The sequence below is a fragment of the Delphinapterus leucas genome, chromosome 7 (genome assembly GCF_059928025.1).
Source record: "Delphinapterus leucas isolate spDelLeu-1000000601 "Yukka" chromosome 7, BTC_Dleu_Yukka2, whole genome shotgun sequence".
NCBI classification, from domain to species: domain Eukaryota; kingdom Metazoa; phylum Chordata; class Mammalia; order Artiodactyla; family Monodontidae; genus Delphinapterus; species Delphinapterus leucas.
The window spans coordinates 10,974,448-10,993,717 of NC_143135.1; the positions used below are offsets into that span (position 1 = coordinate 10,974,448).

General features: G+C 43.2%; 1 protein-coding gene and 1 non-coding gene across 4 annotated transcripts in view; both read left to right on the forward strand.

Annotated features, from left to right (window-relative positions):
- Positions 1-10,083: 10,083 nt before the first annotated feature.
- The window catches only part of OSBP (oxysterol binding protein), a 33,817-nt gene continuing 24,630 nt past the window's right edge, over positions 10,084-19,270 (forward strand). Inside the window, exons 1-2 of one of the 3 annotated variants that reach the window (XM_022591901.3) lie at positions 10,084-10,688; positions 16,934-17,142. In XM_022591901.3, coding sequence (XP_022447609.1) covers positions 10,324-10,688; positions 16,934-17,142 — 574 coding nt within the window. In that variant the 5' untranslated portion in view covers positions 10,084-10,323. Of the gene's footprint in view, positions 10,689-10,711; positions 10,840-14,529; positions 14,710-16,933; positions 17,143-19,270 lie in introns of those variants that run through there. The other 2 variants (XM_089914761.1, XM_089914759.1) reach the window with 2 other exon arrangements.
- Positions 17,714-17,855, forward strand: LOC115804183 (small nucleolar RNA SNORA48). The gene has a single exon (XR_004025034.1). It is a non-coding gene; the product is annotated as a small nucleolar RNA SNORA48 (small nucleolar RNA).

Sequence of the window (19,270 nt, forward strand, 5' to 3'; positions counted from 1 at the left end):
TCGTTGCTGTGTGCAGGCTTTCTCTAGTTGCAGCGAGCGGGGGCTACTCTTCGTTGCGGTGGCTTCTCTTGTTGCTGAGCATGGGCTCTAGGCTCACAGGCTTCAGGAATTGTGGCTCACGGGCTCTAGAGCGCAGGCTCAGTAGTTGTGGTGCGTGGGCTTAGTTGCTCCGCGGCATGTGGAATCTTCCTGGACCAGGGATCAAACCCATGTCCCCTGCATTGGCAGGTGGATTCTTAACCACTGTGCCACCAGGGAAGTCCCGGCATATGAGACTTTTTAAAGAAACTTCACGTAGCCCAGTTTGGCCTTAAGCTGCCCTCATGGTTAGTATTTCCTTAGCTCTCATTCATATCTCCTCAAAAGAGGTGGAAAAAGGTTGGTCATTCTTTATAGTAAATTCATGTTAATTATTTCAAACTTATCACAGCATTATTCATAATAGAAAAATTGAAATAGCCTAAATGCCCAAGATCACCATAATGGCTAAGTAAATGATAATCTGTGTCATGGACAATTGGAATATTTAACCATGGAAAGTGTTTATGATCTAGTATGGGGGAAAAGCAGAAAGTATATATGCTTTGAATCCAGTTCTTTTTTTAAGAAAATGTATATATGATGAGAAAAAAATTGGGAGGATATGCCCCTGCAGTTACCCCTGAAGGTGTCCATCTGTAGATGGTGGGATTATGGGGAACTTTCTTTTGCTTTCAGTATTTTCCAAGTCTTCTATAGAGAAAATGCATTGCTTATATTCTTAGAGGAAATATTGTCTTTGAAGAGCTTAGTTACATGGGAAAATACTTAATATAATGTTAAGTATAAATAGTTTTTATATATGTATATGACTTAATCTGTGTGGGGAAAAAAATGGGAAAGGAATGCAATCAAGGGTGATCAGAGAGCAGTGGATGCCTTTAAGGGGAAGGGTTGTGGAGGATTTTGTGTGTAGTTGATTGTTCCTGCTTTTCCATTGTCCAGATTGTCTTCAATGAGCATGTATTGCTGTTACAACCAAAAGGGGGTTATTCTCTAAAAACAGCTAAAATTAGTAAACCCTCTACTTTCTGGTGAGAAAATAAGTTCTAGTGGGACAAAAATGTCTGACCTAGTTGTGCTTGATTTCAGAGCCAGTGCATTTGACTTTGTAGCAGATGAATGCGCTGAAAAAAAATATGTGAAAGCAAGGCAATTATCCTGAGACGTGGTCAGGTATTCCACTATTGAACATTTAAAATGATATACGAGGGACTTACCTGACTGTCCAGTGGTTAAGACTCTGTGCTTCCACTGCAGGGGACACGGGTTCGATCCCTGACTGGGGACCTAAGATCCCACATGCCATTCAGCATGGTGAAAAAATAAAATGATGTACCAGTTGAGGGAGTCGAAGAACCACTTTGATAAGTCCAAGCCATATCTCCCAGTAAGCTTCCATATGTACACGAAATTGCATTTTTTCCTGACTGCTAAATCAAGATGGATGGATCCCAGCTCCATCTCCAGAAAGATCTGCTCAAGTCCATTTTGGTCTAAGTTCCAGTCAGCTAGCTTTTACCAAACCTGCCCTGTCAGTCGTCAGGAAGGCCAAGACGATCTTCTGAATTTGATAGAGGTCACTGGATGCCCTCCACCATCTACTTTTGGAGAGCAATAATGTCCATTGTGTGAAAAGTCGAAGTGGGAGGTTGGAAGGCGTCTTATACTTTCCTTCACCCAGCTATGGTTAAATATATTGATACTGTGATCCTTAAGAAATTTATATATGGGTTTTTAGGCAACAAGTCTTTAATCTGAGGAATCCGTATCTTAAAATCACCATTTACCTTCTTGAAGCAGAGGCACAGTTGTGAATAGATTGCAGGTCTCATAACAGCCTCTACTTTGCCTTTTATTTTGTGAATGTTGCATGTAAGGCTGTTCCAAGGAGCTTGTCATTTATTATTCAGCGTGACTCTCTAAGCTCCCCAATTTAGGCAAGTTCATTCTCCAAGGCAGTATTAACCTAAATCAGACCTGAGAGCTGGGAAACATCTAGAAGGGGGCTAGGTAATCAGTGATGTGTGCACTTTGCCAGTTGCGAATAGAATCTCTCATAAGTTGCTTAGATTTTACCAATCTAAAAAGAATTCCACCACCACCACCACCCTGGAAAAACCATGGCTAACAGTTTGGCATATCGTCCTCTAAGTGATTTTTCTGTGCAATTGCATACATAGATAGAATGGTAGATATTTTTACTTTTTTTCTCAGTACATTGTGGATATCTTTCTGTGTTAGTATATAGAGAGGTATCATGTTTGTTTTAATGGTTGTGTGGTGTTCCACTGTGTGCCATAATTTATTTAACTGCTCCCCTATTAATAGATTCAATCTCCAAATATTTTTTGCCAGTCATTATTGTTCATCCAACAGTGAACAAAGGTAAACCCACAATATCGCCTTACGTTTCTGTAGGTTTTTTTTATAGTGTAAAAAGAACACTAACATTCATTTACTAGTTCAGATCTTCTCTGTAACTTTTTGAAATAGAATGGGCAACTGTAATTGTACAGTACCAAAACGAGATCAGCAAGACCATCCAGCTAGTAAGGGCTAACACTAGGATTTAACCCGTAAAGTTTCAAGCTCCACCTCTAGCGTCCTGGCTACAAGAAGTCTCCTGTTCCGGGACTCAAGTTTCATGTAAGAGCCACCTGAGAAGCTACAAGCGTTTAAGGACACATCTGCAAACCCTTTTGATTGGGTTCTAATGCCTTCATTTTCAGTAGACAGATTAAATAATTCCCTCTCAGTAATGTCCAAAAAGGGTAATTCAGGATTTAACTATTGGAGCCAATTGCAATATATAAGGACCTGAGTTACAGAAAGGCAGCTGTCAGGCATCTGTATGATCCTTTTGGTTTAAGCATCTTGAACAGGAGATTTAAGAAGAGATTTCCTTCCACACCACTTCATCCCAATATTTTGAAATGCATTTTTTATATTAGATATATTCGGTCACAGGTGGTTGGCTCACTCATTAGTTCACTGCGTTAATATGTGAACTCCACAAATGCAGCAGTTGCCTTGTTCACAGCTGTGCCCCAATTCCCAGCACAAGGGCAACACCTAGCAGGCATCCAACAAGCGTCTTGTTCATAAAATAGTTGGGCTGTGAAGAAACAGCTTAAAGGGGTTATTCAGAGGACAGACCTTAATGTAATAAGTTAATCTGTGTGTGCAGGGCCCATTCCACACTACATTGTCACCCATTTTATCACAACAACCCCTAGGTCAGGAACAATTCGATAAGGTAAATCAGACAAACGTTTGTGAATGTCCAGCGTTACTCCAGGTACAGTGGTGACAAAAACAAAGGCTCTGCCCTGGGAGGATAGTTGGTGATAAGTGCTAAGAAGAGAACAAACGAGGGTAAAGGAATGAAGAGTGATGGGATTTGTACTTTAGACAGAGAGGCCAGGAAAGGCCTTGATGGGCATATGATATTTAAACAGGTACATGAATAATGAGAAGAGGACAGCCATGCGAAAGTCTCAGAAGAGCATCCCAAGTAAAATGCAGGAGATGGCCTCTCCCTGAGATGGGTGAGGAGTTCATGGGACCACAGTGGGTTAATGTCGCTAGAGTGAAGGGAGCTGGTAGAGTGACCACACTACCTTGAAGGGATTTATTCACATTGCAACGGGAAGCCTTTGCAGAGTTCTTAAGGAAAAAGTACAAAACATCTGATTTATGCTTTTAAAAGTCACTTTGCTAGCTGGGGGGGTATAAATTAGGAGTTTGGGATTAACAGATACACACTACTGTATAAAATAGATAAACAAGGACCTACAGTATAGCACAGGGGACTATATTCAGTATCTTGTAATTATAAGGGAAATAACCTGAGAACGATTAGATAGATAGATAGATAGATAGATAGATGTATAACTGAATCGCTTTGCTCTTCACCTGAAACTAACACAACATTGTAAATCAACTATACTTCAATTTTTTAAAAATCACTTCGCTGGAAATTCCCTGGCTGTCCAGTGATTAGGACTCGGGGTTCAATCCCTGGTCGAGGAGCTAAGATCCCGCAAGTCGCGCTGCACGGCGAAAAATAAAATAAATTTAAAATAAATAAAAAATAAAAATCACTTTGTTGTATGGAAAAGGAAATCGGCAAAAGAAGGGGCCACTTATGAGACGGCCTCACAACACTGTTCCTGCTCTACAGAATGAGGAGAGCGAGCCTTTAAAAGGCAAAGTGACCGAGGGACTAATTTTTTTTAAGTAGATTGAGGACGGACGTTACCTTGGGGTGTGGGGGGGGCTGTCGTTAAGAGAATGGGATTGGTATAAAGATGTAGGAAATGGGTCATTTATATTTCTTACGTTGAGTTGTGGGTTGACAGGGATTCATTTTATTTTTGTGCTTCGTCACTTTTATATATCGTGTGTTCTGTGAATGTTATGGGCTGAATTTTGTCCCTCATAACTCAAGCTGAAATGCCATTTGCAGCAACGTGGATGGACCTAGGGATCATCATACTAAGTGAAGTAAGTCAGAGGAAGACAAATATCATACGACATCCCTTATGTGTGGAATCTAAAAAAATGATACAGATGAACTTATTTACAAGACACAAATAGAGTCACAGATGTAGAAAACAAACTTATGGTTACCAGGGGGGAAGGGGGGAGGGATAAATTGGGAGATTGGGATTGACATAATCATACTGCTATATATAAAATAGATAACTAATAAGGACCTACTGTATAGCACAGGGAACTCTACTCAATACTGTGTAATGGCCTATATGGGAAAAGAATCTAAAAAAGAGCAGATATAGGTATATGTAAAACTGATTCACTTTGCTGTACAGCAGAAACTAACACAATGTTGTAAATTGACTATACTCCAATAAAAATTAAAAAAAAAAACACCTCAAGTTGAAGTCCTAACCCTCAGTACCTCAGCATGTGACCATGTTTAGAGACAGCACATCTGAAGATGTATTAAGTTAAAATGAGGTCATTAGGGGAATTCCCTGGCAGTCCAGTGGTTAAGACTCTGAGCTTTCACTGCCAAGGGTGCGGGTTCAATCCCTGGTCGGGGAAGTAAGATCCTGCATGGCATGGCCAAAAAACTGAAGTCATTAGGGTGAGTTCTAATCCAATATGACTGGTGTTCTTACAAGAAGTGGTGGTGAGGACACAGGCACAGACAGGAGACCATATGAAGATACAGGGAGAAGACAGCCATCTAAAAGTCAACACCTCAAGACTTCCCTGGTGGGCCAGTGGTTAAGACTCTGCACTTCCACTGCAAGGGGCACAGCTTTGACCCCCTGTAGGTGAACTAGGATTCTGAATGCCACACAGCCAAAAAAAATTAAAAATAAGTCAGCACCTCAGAAGAAACCAACCCTGCCAACACTTTGATCTCAGACTTCTAGCCTCCAGAATTGTGAGAACATGAATTTCCATTGTTTAAGCTACCCCATCTTTGGTACTTTGTTATGACAGTCCTGGAAAACTAGTAAGTTTAGGTGTCAAATATTCCATCATTAATTTTTTTTTAATTTTTAAAAATCCATAGGATAGTAGAAAAGTATGTATCAAACTGTTAACAATGGTCATTTCTGGAAGGTGTGATTATGGGGAATTCTGATTTTCTATATTTACATTTCTGAACCCTTCATATCTTTTATAATGAGTATATTTTGGTTTGTATTTAAAGGAAGGAAGAAAAGGGAGAGAGAGCATGGACATGATTTGTCCAATATTGTAGTGAGTGAGTGGCAGAAAAAGAAAAACTGGATTACATTTACAATCATTTCCCAACATTTCTCCATCTAACAGAGAAGCAGACATGTTGTATGGTACTTCCAAAACTGTTCCTTAAGAGAAAGGAAATTCCCTTTTGTCCTCGTTCCTTCCCTCTTCTTCCTGCCTAGGATGGAGCTGTAATGACTGGAGCTCCAGCAGCCATCTTGGAGCAAAGGATAATCTCAACAATAGTAACAATGCACAGTGGAGGAGAAAGACGGAGTCTGTGTCTCTGAAGACTTCAGTGAGCTACCATACCAACCCTGAGCTGCCTACCTCTGCGTTTCTTTTCGATGTGAGAATAAACTCTTATGTGTTTAAACCAACATAAATTGGACCTCTGTTACTTGCAAATAAACCTAATCCTAATTCTTACAAAGGATTTTTTGTTTGTTTGTTTTTGTTTTTTTTGCGGTACGCGGGCCTCTCACTGTTGTGGCCTCTCCCGTTGCGGAGCACAGGCTCCGGACATGCAGGCTCAGCGGCCATGGCTCACGGGCCCAGCCGCTCCGAGGCATGTGGGATCCTCCCGGACCGGGGCACGAACCAGTGTTCCCTGCATCAGCAGGCGGACTCTCAACCACTGCGCCACCAAGGAAGCCCCATTTGTTTTTGAAGTATAACTGACCGACAACACTATGTTAGTTCCTGTTACACAAGATAGTGATTCGATATTTCTATATATTTCAAAATGTTCACCACAGTAAGTCTAGTTACCATTTGTCACCATACAAAGATATTACATAATTATTTATTCCCCACACTGTACATTTCATACCCATGACTAATTGATTTTGCAACTGGAAGCTTGTACCTCTTAACGTTCCTCATCTATTTCTCTCCTTCCCCCAGCCCCCTCCCCTCTGGCAACTGCCTGTTTGTTTTCTATATCTATGACTCTGCTTCTGTTTAGTTATGTTTGTTCTTTTTTTTTTTTAGATTCCACGTATAAGTGATAACATACTTTCTTTCCTGCCTTTCTCTGTCTGACTTATTTCATTAAGCACAATACCCTCCAGGTCCATACATTTTGTTGCAAATTCAAATTTTCATCCTTTTTTTTAAGGCTGAGTAGTATTCCATTGTGTGTGTATACCATATTTTCTTTAGCCATTCATCCATCAGTAGACAGGCTGTTTCCATGTCTTAGCTATTGTAAACAATGCTGCAGTGAACACGGGGGTGCAGACATCTTTTTGAATTAGTGTTTTCATTTTCTTCAGATAAATACCCAGAAGTGGGATTGCTGGATCATATGGCAGTTCTATTTTTAATTCTTTGAGAAACCTCCGTACTCTTTTCCATAGTGGCTACACCAATTTACATTCCCACTAACACTGCACAAAGGTTCCCTTTTCTCCACATCCTCGTCAACACTCGCTATTTGTTGTTTTTTTTGATAACAGCCATTCTGACAGGTGTGAGGCGACATAACATTGTGGTTTTGATTTGCATTTCTCTGATGATTAGTGATTCTGAGCATCTTTCCACGTGTCTGTTGGCCATCTGTATGTCTTTTTTGGAAAAATGTCTATTCAGATCCTCTGCCCATTTTTTAATTGGGTTGTTTGGCTTTTTGATGTTGAGTTGTATGAGTTCTTTGTATGTTTTAGATATTAACCTCTTATCAAATATATTGTTTGCAAATACCTTCTCCCATTCAGTAGGCTGCCTTTTCATTTTGTTGATAATTTCCTTCGTTGTGCAAAAGCTTTTAAGTTTGATTAGGTCCCATTTGTTTATTTTTTCTTTGTTTCTCTTGCCTGAGGAGACATATCCCAAAAAATATTTCTAAGACTTATGTCAAAGAGCATACTGCCGATGTTTCCTTCTAGAAGTTTTATGGCTTCGGGCCTTACATTTAAGTCTTTAATCCGTTTTGAATTTATTTTTCAATATGGTGTGAGAGGGTGGTCCAGTTTGATTATTTTGCTGGTAGCTGTCCAGTTTCCCCAATACCACTTATTGAAGAGGCTATTTCTCCAGGTTCTAAAGATGCTTTCATTCATATCCATCATACCTACATTGAACATACATACATTGAACAAATACACTGAACAAATGTAATAACTGCTTTTTACTGGTATTAGGTCATCTAATACCAGTCCATTTTCAAATTTCCCCAGTTATCCCCCAAATGTCTGAAAAGCAGTTTTTTTGGATTTTTTTGTTTGTTTGTTTTTTCAGAACCAGAATCCAGTCAAGCATTTGATTGTGTGGGTTTCTTTTTTAAATTAAAAAAAAGTTACAACAATCACCACGAGACTCTTTGTTATGATATCACTTTTCCTTAATCTTTATATCTTATCTTCTGTAAAACCAGTTGTCTTATAGAATGTCTCACATTTTTTATTTACTTGATTGTCTCCTTGGGGGTGTTGTTTATCTGGTTCCTCCAGTCCCTGTGACACCTTACGTTTCTGTAGCTGTTTAGTTTATCAAACACGTTCGTATGCATTTAATCACAACAGAATCGCTATAAGGCTTTATTCCTATTTAACAGAAACGAATACTGAGGCTTGGAGTGCTTAAATGACTTTTCCAAAGCCAGAGAGCCAGTAAGCAGCAAAGGCAGGACTCAAGCATAAAGGGATGCACTTTAGTTGAGTTAAAACAACAACAATTAATCCCAAATAGCCTGCATCTAACTGCAGATTTTCAAAGTGCATTCTCTCTCCAGAATTCAATAGATATTTCTTTTCTTTTAAAAACGTTTTCAGAAAAAGGACCTGTTGTTGTTGTTTGTTTTGTTTTGTTTTTGCGGTACGCGGGCCTCTCACTGTTGTGGCCTCTCCCGTTGCGGAGCACAGGCTCCGGACGCGCAGGCTCAGCGGCCATGGCTTACGGGCCCAGGCGCTCTGCGGCATGTGGGATCTTCCCAGACCGGGGCACGAACCCGTGTCCGCTGCATCGGCAGGCGGACTCTCAACTACTGCACCACCGGGGAAGCCCAGAAAAAGGATCTTTTAAGAAATATTTTATTTTCCTGATACCGTGAAGCACATTGCTAAGAAAAAGGAATTTGTTTTACAACGTCTAACAGCTATTTCTCTTGTCCAGCAAAACTAGCAAAATGTAAGATACCAGGTTCCTCCCAAAGCTACGTTTGTAACAACAGTTCACAACGTCTAAATGTTAAATGAGTTACTGAATTTATGACTTTCATAAATGTGTAAACAAAGTCAATTTATCTAAAAATAACTATTTTCTGTGCAAAGTTAAGCATACGCATGTGCGCTTATGATGCTAAAACCAACAAGGGCCTTTAGGACTGTTAGAGACGCCGTTCGGAACTACACGTAAAGTCAGGTCTTCTCCAGTCTCTTTTCTCCTCACAGCTGGGTCAGAAACTTGTGGAACAGAATCAGGAGAAGCTTATAACAGTCTACAATCAAGAGATAAGGGGTGTGGTGCGACGATGAGCAAACCAGGCAAAGGAATTAGGATGGTGGATTCAGGAGGAAACTGGGGAAGACATTTCTGGGCTCCCCAGGAATTCAGGCCTCCAGCTTGGAGCCAGCTGCTAGAAAGGGGCCCTAGAAGGGAGAGACATAGGCAGGGGCTGACTACTGAGAAACACTCTTCTCAACAAGAAACTATGGAAATCTTAACTCAGAGAGAGGGATTCCCAACACTGCCCATACATCAAAAAACGTTTTTAAGAAGCTGACTCGCTTCCGCCTCTCGCAAACTTCCACAAAGGTGGAAGCACGCCCCGCAAGTGCCCTTCCCTGGTTTTATTGGCTGCCCTGGCCTGCCCCTTTCTTAATCTGTTTCTTTCATTGGTTAGCATTGATATGCTCCTGCTTTCACAGACAATTCCCGGAACCAATCATCTCCAATCACCGCTCCGTCTTTCCGCCGACTTGTGAGTGGCATCCATTCCAACCAATAAAAAATGAAAGTGAGGCTGTGGAGCCTACACTCCTCCCCTTTCTCCTCAACTCTTTCTGCAAATGGTAGAAAAGGTTGAGCAGCTGATACGAACCACCAATCCGTAAGGGCGGAAGAGGGGCGAGGAGAAAAGTGATGGGAGGGGGTGACGTGGCGGTGACGGAGGCATAAACTAAAATGAGTGGCAGAAATACTAGCCAATCGACAATCACACTGGCTGGGTAGTCTGCATTCTAGAGTCCTCCCTGAGCGCCGGAGACTTCGGGAAAGCACCAATGAGCTTTTCATGAGTCTGATTGACCTTCACCTGCACCAATCAACGGCGTGCCTGGCGGAAGCGTCCCACCACGGGCTCTCACTGGGCGCTGGTGGAATGACAGGCCCAAGAGAAATGCCAATGTCCGAGGGGTCTTCCGCAAGTGACACTCAGCATCACCAATCGACTTCCTCCTTCCCGGCGGCAGAGCCCTCCTCCCCGCGGCCGGCCTGGCTGGGCGGGGACGCTGCGCGGCGGCGGCTGATGCGCTAGCTGAGTGGGGCCCTCCGGGCGGCGACGGCGGGTCTCGTAGGCGGTTCCGGTCCTGTATCTCCGGGCGGCGGCGGCGGCTCATGGCGGCGACGGAGCTGAGAGGAGTAGTGGGCCCGGGCCCGGCAGCCATTGCGGCCCCGGGCGGCGGCGGCGGCGGCGTCGGTCCCCCCATGGTGGGAGGAGGCGGCGCCGGCGGCCGCGGAGACTCGGGGCCGAGCTCCGGGATCGCCCCGGGCACGGTGGCCGCGGTGGCTGCGGGCGGCCCGGGCCCCGGGGCCGGGGGAGTGGCGGCGGCGGGCTCGGCTCCTGCGCCGCCGGCGGGGGGCTCGGGCGCTGGGGGTTCGGGCTCGGCTCGCGAGGGCTGGCTCTTCAAATGGACCAATTATATCAAAGGCTACCAGCGGCGGTGGTTCGTGCTGAGCAACGGGCTCCTGAGCTACTACAGGTAACTGCTTCCGGGGCGCCGTCCCCCACTGCAGCCCACAGCCCCTGTGCCGTTACCCTCTTCAGCCCGCGCAGCAGCCAAGGTCGCCCCAGGCCCGTTTTCCTGACTTGCGCTCTTTGACAGCCCGCGACACGAGTCCACCATCACGAAGGTGAACGCCCCAGGACTTACCGCTCCACCTGGGTGATCCACCCTTGGTGCCATACCTTCCTCTCGGTCCTGGCCCTTCCAGTTGTTCGGAGAGCATCTACTCTTCCATTGTGTTTCCAACAGCGCATCGGTGCAGTGATTAATTCTGCAAGGAAGGCGCTGTTGTAGGTGTTTAAGGGACACATATGGGAGGGCAAAGTCCAGGCACCGCTCGCAAGGAACTTACTGTAAAAAGTCCCAAGGCTTAGCTCTCTGTGCCTAGTCTCCAGAATTCAAGGTTATTAGCAGCCCTTGATGTACCCGCCTTTGCTCTCTCCACATTCAGGCACAAGGACACCACGCGTAGGGTGGCCTCGGTATCTGTCCCCTCTCTTTATCTCTCCAAGATTTGCCTAGGCTTTCGCCTTCTGGACAGACCAGAATGGAGAAGTGCACTCCAGTGTTTCTTTTTGCCTGCCCCACGTCCTCCCGTGGGAATCATTAAGTGTTCCATCCAGTATTTTTGGGATCTCTCTGGTCAGTGAGGTTTAAGTTTCATTAAGAGAAGAGTCCATGTCTTTTGTATGACTACTTCTGTTCAAAAATGCTTGTTTTGGGACGTTCAATATATTTTTACGGTGACCCACAATCTTCCCACAACATAACATGCTTTTGGCTATTCATGTTACTATAGATAGAGAGGTTAGGACACTGGATTTGGAGACAGGACATAAACATTTCCTGAGTGCTGGACAGTTTGGATGGGTGTTTAACATACGGTATTCTTTGACTCCCCCAAACAATCTGGAAGTTAGGAGATATTCCCATCTTACCAATGAGGAAACGGAGACTTAGCTTGGGCAACTTTCCCAAGGTCTTGAGTCAGGATTTGAAACTAATTCTTTTCACACCAACACAACCTAAAACCCAGGTTAGTGTTACATGGATCAGTCAGATATAGAGATAACTACTTATCCATAGCTAGTACATTTATAGATCATGATACTATGTATATTTTATACAAAATGTATAGAAGTTCCCTTTAAGGGAGATTTTGCTTAATATAATGGTATTTCTAAGTGAAATCTTTTTATAAAGACCATTCTATTTGGGCCCCAAAACAGTGTTGTTAAGAACGGCTCACTCTATATTTCTTTTCCTCTGCCAGTAGTCACTTTGCCACCAGGAGGGTTTGGGTGAACGACTCTCTTTTCCACCAACTCCATTGTATTGGCTCTTAAAGAATTTTGAGAGGAAATTGAAGATGGGAGTTGGATTGATGGAGAATAAACAGTTTCTAAAAAAAAAAAAAAAATGATGGGAGTTGGAGGTTGTTGAAGTAGGAACACAGGCTTATCTGGTCTCTAACGGTGGAAAATACCTTAGCACATCCTCACTGCTTAAGCCACATTAATTGTGAACACTTGTGTATTACGTTTCTTTTTTTTTTTACGATCTTTATTGGAGTATAATTGCTTTACAATGTTGTGTTAGTTTCTGCTGTATAACAAAGTGAATCAGCTATACGTATACAAATATCCCCATATCCCCTCCCTCTTGCATCTCCCTCCCACCCCTCTAGGTGGTCACAAAGCACCGAGCTGATCTCCCTGTGCTATGCAGCTGCTTCCCACTAGCTATCTGTTTTACATTTGGTGGTCTATATATGTCAGTGCTACTTTCTCACTTCGTCCCAGCTTACTCTTCCCCCTCCCTGTGTCAAGTCCATTCTCTATGTCTGCGTCTTTATTCCTGTCCTCCCGCTAAGTTCACCAGAACAATTTTTTTTAGATTCCATATATATGTGTTGGCACAGGGTATTTGTTTTTCTCTTTCTTACTTCACTCTGGATGACAGTCTCTAGGTCCATCCACCTCACTACAAATAGCTCAATTTCGTTTATTTTTATAGCTAATATTCCATTGTATATATGTGCCACATCTTCTTTATCCATTTATCTGTCGATGGACACTAAGGTTGCTTCCGCGTCCTGGCTGTTATAAATAGTGCTGCAGTGAACATTGTGGTACATGACTCTTTTTGAATTATGGTTTTCTCAGCGTATATGCCCAGTAGTGGGATTGCTGGGTCGTATGGTAGTTCTATTTTTAGTTTTTTAAGGAACCTCCATACTGTTCTCCATGGTGGCTATATCAATTTACATTCCCACCAACAGTGCAAGAGTGTTCCCTTTTCTCCACACCCTCTCCAGCATTTATTGTTTGTAGATTTTTTGACGATGGCCATTCTGACTGCTCTGAGGTGATACCGCATTGTGGTTTTTTTGTTTTTGTTTTTGCGGTATGCGGGCTTCTCACTGTTGTGGCCTCTCCTGTTGCGGAGCACAGGCTCCGGACGCGCAGGCTCAGCGGCCATGGCTCACGGGCCCAGCCGCTCCGCGGCATGTGGGATCTTCCTGGAGCGGGGCACGAACCCGTGTCCCCTGCATCGGCAGGCGGACTCTCAACCACTGCGCCACCAGGGAAGCCCCCTCACTGTGGTTTTGATATGCATTTCTCTAATGATTAGTGATGTTGAGCATCCTTTCATGTGTTTGTTGGTCATCTGTATGCCTTCTTTGGAGAAATGTCTGTTTAGGTCTTCCGCCCATTTTTGGATTGCACTGTTTGTTTTTTTGATATTGAGCTACATGAGCTGCTTGTATATTTTGGGGATTAATCCTTTGTCAGTTGCTTCGTTTGCAAATATTTTCTCCCATTCTGAGGGTTGTTTTTTTGCCTTGTTTATGGTTTCCTTTGCTGTGCAAAAGCTTTTAAGTTGCATTAGGTCCCATTTGTTTATTTTTGTTTTTATTTCCATTTCTCTAGGAGGTGGGTCAAAAAGGATCTTGTTGTGATGTATGTCGTACAGTGTTCTGCCAATGTTTTCCTGTAAGAGTTTTATAGTGTCTGGCCTTACATTTAGGTCTTTAATCCATTTTGAGTTTATTTTTGTGTATGGTGTTAGGGAGTGTTCTAATTTCATTCTTTTACATGTAGCTGTCCAGTTTTCCCAGCACCACTTATTGAAGAGGCTGTCCTTTCTCCATTGTATATTCTTGTCTCCTTTATCAAAGATAAGGTGACCATATGTGTGTGGATTTACCTCTGGGCTTTCGATCCTGTTCCATTGATCTGTATTTCTGTTTTTGTGCCAGTACCATACTGTCTTTATCACTGTAGCTCCATAGTATAGTCTGAAGTCAGGGAGCCTGATTCCTCCAGCTCTGTTTTTCTTTCTCAGGATTGCTTTGGCTTATGTATATCATTTGCATTATTATATTCAGAGTTGATTTTCATTTTAACCCTTTCTAATTACTCATCCAGGACTATCAGTTTAAGGTTAAATCACAAATCTAAAATTTTAGTCTGCTCCAAAGTTTTTCCCCTACTCAAGTTCATGTTTTCCTGTTACACTGGCCATCATTCTAATGTTCAATTGATTCATGTCCTAACTTGGCTTGTAAGTCACTGTTAACACTGATTCCCCATTTTCAAAAGTTGTGTATCAGCTGAAGGCCTTAATGTGTGGTCATTTTTCCTCATCCAAGTTCCTAATCAAATCTACTTTCTAGCCCAGTTGAGTCTTTGATCAGTACCAGTCTTGATCAGTATTGATCTTGGTTGGACAGTAATAACCTATATGTTGCTATCTTTTAAGTACTTGTAACCCCTTTTCACTTCTCTCTTACAGTAGCTAGTGGTACCTGTCTGACTACAGCTAAAACTACTTCCAAAACATATCAAACCACATATTGGGAAATATACCACGGGCCTGTCCTTGCCAGCTGAGATGGTTCCACCCACACACCAACCAAGCAACAGGATCCAAAGTTATCAAATCTACGCACTACCCTCAAAATCACATTGAAGTACTTCCTATCAACGAATTGGTAGTTTATTCTTTCGAACAGGTTCTTTGGGTCCCCATCTCCTTATTTAGCCAACTCGTCTTTCCTCCTGCTTTTCATGCCTCCAAAACCAATCGTATCTTGTATATGCCTTTTACAAAATACTGTTTTCTTTTTAGCTGAGTACTTCCTAGACCCATGCTCTGATGAACTGTCCTAATAGGCTTTGGCAAGCCTTCTTTTTACCTATCCTTTTCTTCCTCACAAAGTTACACAGATGTCCGGTTACTTAAAACCATATGTAGAACCCCAGCTCTCCTAGACACATCATGACAAGCTCATAGTATTAGTTTTCCTGGCTAGCCTCTAGAGACTGAGTTACTATTTCGGCTGGCCTTTTCAGGGAAGACCTTACTAACCAGAAAATACCACCTAATACTGAGGTGCCTAAAGAACTTATCTTGCACTCTGAAAAGCATGTCTTTCTCGCTTCTGCACTCACCATTTATAAGCATAGATGTACCTGCTTGAACCCAAGAGCTCTGAAGTTAAGCCCGCCCTACTTCCAGAGTTCTTTGGTATTTTAAAAACTGCTACAGACGTTATGTGATTTGAGAAACTTCTTTAGTTCATGAAGATGACCCAAGCAGAAGAGATTCCTAGGAAGTGGCTTGTGGAATATACCAACATGTTGTGAGGAGTGTGGTAGACGGTCCAAGCAACACCTTTGGAGTAGAAAGCAAGGGTGAGCTGGCCTGTCAGCTGCGGGTCTGTAATTCAGCCTGCATTATTCATAATGTAACTGAAGCTTGGGGGCAGGGGAGGGGAGGTAAGAATAGAAAAACCAGGGATTCACGTTACAGTGTGGCAGGTGCGGGCGCGATGGAAGATGGCCTGGTTTATTGAGGATCCGTACCCCCCTCCCCCCGCCCCGGCCATCCCATACTGCTCATTTGTGCATCTGAGGAAGAAAAACCAGTTTCATGGGACAAACCGAACGATAGCAAATCTGTCTTCCTAAACACAGCACACAGACTTTCTCAAAGCCACCAAATCTTAGTTTCCAGAGATGGAGTGTGTGTCATCTCTGGCATGCAGGAATTCTGGACGTGCCAGGTATGTTTGGCCGCTTGGCACTCGTGAAAGAGAAACGGCTCTGCTTTGCACTGTGGCAGTTGGCAAAGGACTTTGACCTCTTTATGTTCCAAGTTGGTCAGGGAAAAACTGCAGTCTCAACATGCAGGTCCCTGGGCATAATCAGCGGGTGGGGGAAATTAGCACAGTTTGCCCTGTACTCTCAGTTGTGCTAGCAGCTTGATCTTTTATGCCAGGTCTCTTGTAGCTTGTTGTCACCAACCAGTGCTGTAAAGTTCAAAAGTTAGTCTATTAATAGAACTGTCAGTAGAAATGGGGAAAATTTTTATACCCAGTCCTCTGAGAACAGATTTGCTGAATCTCTCCTAGCTATTAATAGGATGGCTTAGGAGTTCCCACCAATAGAGGTCAGTGGACCTTAGGAAAGAATATATTCCAGAAAGATTATACCACCTGGTGATTCTTTAATGATTATTCTTTCTTTACTCCCACAGAAAGCTAGTTACTCCTATTTCATGTCATTTGAGCTGTAGTCAGTATTTAATATTCTAAACGTCTAAGGGTGCCTTACACTTCTGCAAGATAGTTGTTAAGAGCAGTATGAGAATTTCACTTGGGCTGAGTTATAGTTGGGGGAATGGGTTGTTCAGTACATGTAAAATGGAGCTATTCTTTCTCTTAGAGAATAAGATTATTTTACAGAATTTTGTTGCATGAGTTTATAAAGCACTATTTCGTAATTATGTCTTGCTAAGTAAAAGGTAATTCCTGACTGCAAAAGGGCATGAGGGAACTTTCTGGGGTGATGGAAATGTTCTACATCTTGATTGTGGAGGTGGTAGCACAATTGTATACATTTGTCAAAACTCACTAAATTGTACTCTTAAAATTGTTGGGTTAATACCGTATGTAGTTATCCGTCAGTGAAGCCTATTTTTTAAAAGCTAAGGGTGAGAGGGACAGCAGAGCAATAAAAGCTTACAGGCTCTGAAAGGAAATCCCTACTGATTGTTTTTTGAATTTTAGGGAGCCATTTGAGGGAAATATTAGAACTTCCTAGTTCCTAAGACTGCTGTATTTTCGAAAGGCTTAGAGTTATGAAATGGAATGTGATGAAGGATAAACCACGCATCAACTTTCTACTTAGCTTGTCTTTGGCTTGTTATTGCAGGTCAAAGGCAGAAATGAGACATACCTGCCGTGGTACCATCAACCTCGCCACAGCCAACATCACAGTGGAGGACTCCTGCAACTTCATCATTTCCAATGGGGGTGCTCAGACCTACCATCTGAAGGCGAGCTCAGAAGTAGAGCGGCAGCGCTGGGTCACAGCCCTAGAACTGGCCAAGGCCAAGGCTGTGAAGATGCTGGCAGAATCAGGTAGGGAGCAAAGAATATTGTGTCTGGGGAACATTCTGTTTGCCCCTCTTATGCACGAATCTTATTTTGTCCCTCACTGTCATTGTCATTTAATTAGCAGCTATCTCCTGGATGTCTCAGGCTTCTGCTCACCAGGCAGAATTTCTCCTGGAGTGCTGGTTTTCAGCTGGGGGCAATTCTGCCCCAAAGGGGACATTTGGCGAAGGCTGAGCATTGGTGGTGCTAATGGCATCTAGGGAGTAGAGGCCAGAGATGCTGCTAAACCTCCTGCCAATGCACAGGGCAGCCCCACAGCAGAGAGGTAGCTGGCCCAAAATGCCAGAGTTGTTCAGATTGGGAAACTCTGTCTTAGGAGCATATCAGTTATCCTTTTGGCTCTTAATGCCAACTGACTACCTTAAAATTTTGAGAAATAATTATTTTATTGATAGATCAGTCAGGATTATTACAACTCACACTTTGGATCTGTCCTTACTTTTTTCTTTTCTCCTGACATCTTCTTACTTAACTCTTTTCTGGTTGAATTGAAACCGACAGTCTTCGTAGATGGCCAGAAACATTGTATGTGAAACCCCCTGGCAGTGGACAAAGAGACACCTGATGGGTGGTGCTGCTCTTATATCAGTCTGGGCAGAGGAGTGCCCAGCCCTTTGTTCAACCCAGCTTGGTGCCTGGGCTGGTGGCCAGAGCTGTTTCATGCTTGAGGCACATTAAAAAAATAATAATTATATGTGATATTTTCTGTGAAAAATCTTTATTTTGCTGCCATAGTCTCACTAAAAAGAACAATCTAATTATGTTTTGATTTTTCTTAAAGGAAAATGGTAGGATTTCCCTGCAGTTGTTGATAGTTTAGTCATTCTGAGCTTGTTCACTTAGAGCTGACCAAGATGCTCACCTGCTAACTTTTGTTCATCTCTTGTGTTTCTTATCCCTTGTTCTTTCCCGTGCTGTGTTTAATATCTCTTAAGCAATGAAAGGAAAGTTTACTGCTTTGTAAATTTCCGGGTAACAGGTTATATTTTGACTTTGGCCCTGCCTGTTTGCCTAACAGATAGGGCAGGTCCTTCCTTGTTTCTTTTGTTTTGATTTTAGTGCTGATTTTAGCTCCCCCAAAGGAAGTGACATTGCTGGAAAAGAACTTTGCAGTTACAAGGTGTTAAGGACAAAAGTGATAGCAAGAGGCACAACACAGCTCTCTGCTTGACTTATTATTTGAAAGTCATTTAACAGAAGACCATGCACAGCTTTCAGTGCAGGGGTGGCTTTAGTGTCAGATGAGCTCATCCTGAAGTTCCTGAGTTCTCCTTTAGGAAAGATAAGTTAGTGAGTCTTCTGATCATGTGGACATGGTTTACAGAGAGCATCCAGGCTGCAGTTCTCAACCCATGTCGTGCAGGCCCACCGACCACCCAACAGATAGTGGATTTGCACCAATAATCAGTGTGACTGGATTGGGACCCTCAAGCTAGGGTTAAAAGGCTCAATATTCATTCCCAGCCCCAAGAGCCATATAGCTTCTCCATCCTGTCCTCTGGGTCACTGGTTCGCAAACCTCAGTGTGCATCAGAGTTACCCAGACAGCTTATTCGAAATACAGATTCCTGGACCTTGCCTCACACCAGCCAAATCAAGGTTTTTCTGGGGGTGGGGCCAGAGACTGCACCTTTAAGAAGAACCCCAGGGTTGGGACATGAGGGGATGGAGGAGGGTGGTCAAAAAGTACAAGCTTCCAGAGACTTCTCTGGTGGCGCAGTGGTTAAGAATCCGCCTGCCAATGAAGGGGACACGGGTTCAATCCCTGGTCCAGGAAGATCCCACGTGCCGCGGAGCAACTAAGCCTGTGCTCCACAACTACCGAGCCCACGTGCTGCAACTACTGAAGCCTGTGCGCCTAGAGCCTGTGCTCTGCAACAAGGGAAGCCACCGCAACGAGAAGCCCACGCACCGCAACGAAGAGTAGCCCCCGCTCGCCGCAACTAGAGAGAGCCCACTCACAGCAACGAAGACCCAACACAGCCAAAAAAAAAAAAAAAAAACAGATTAAAAAAGAAAGGTACAAGCTTCCAGTTATAAGATAAATAAGTCCTGGGGATGAAAATACAACATGATGACTGTAGTTAACACT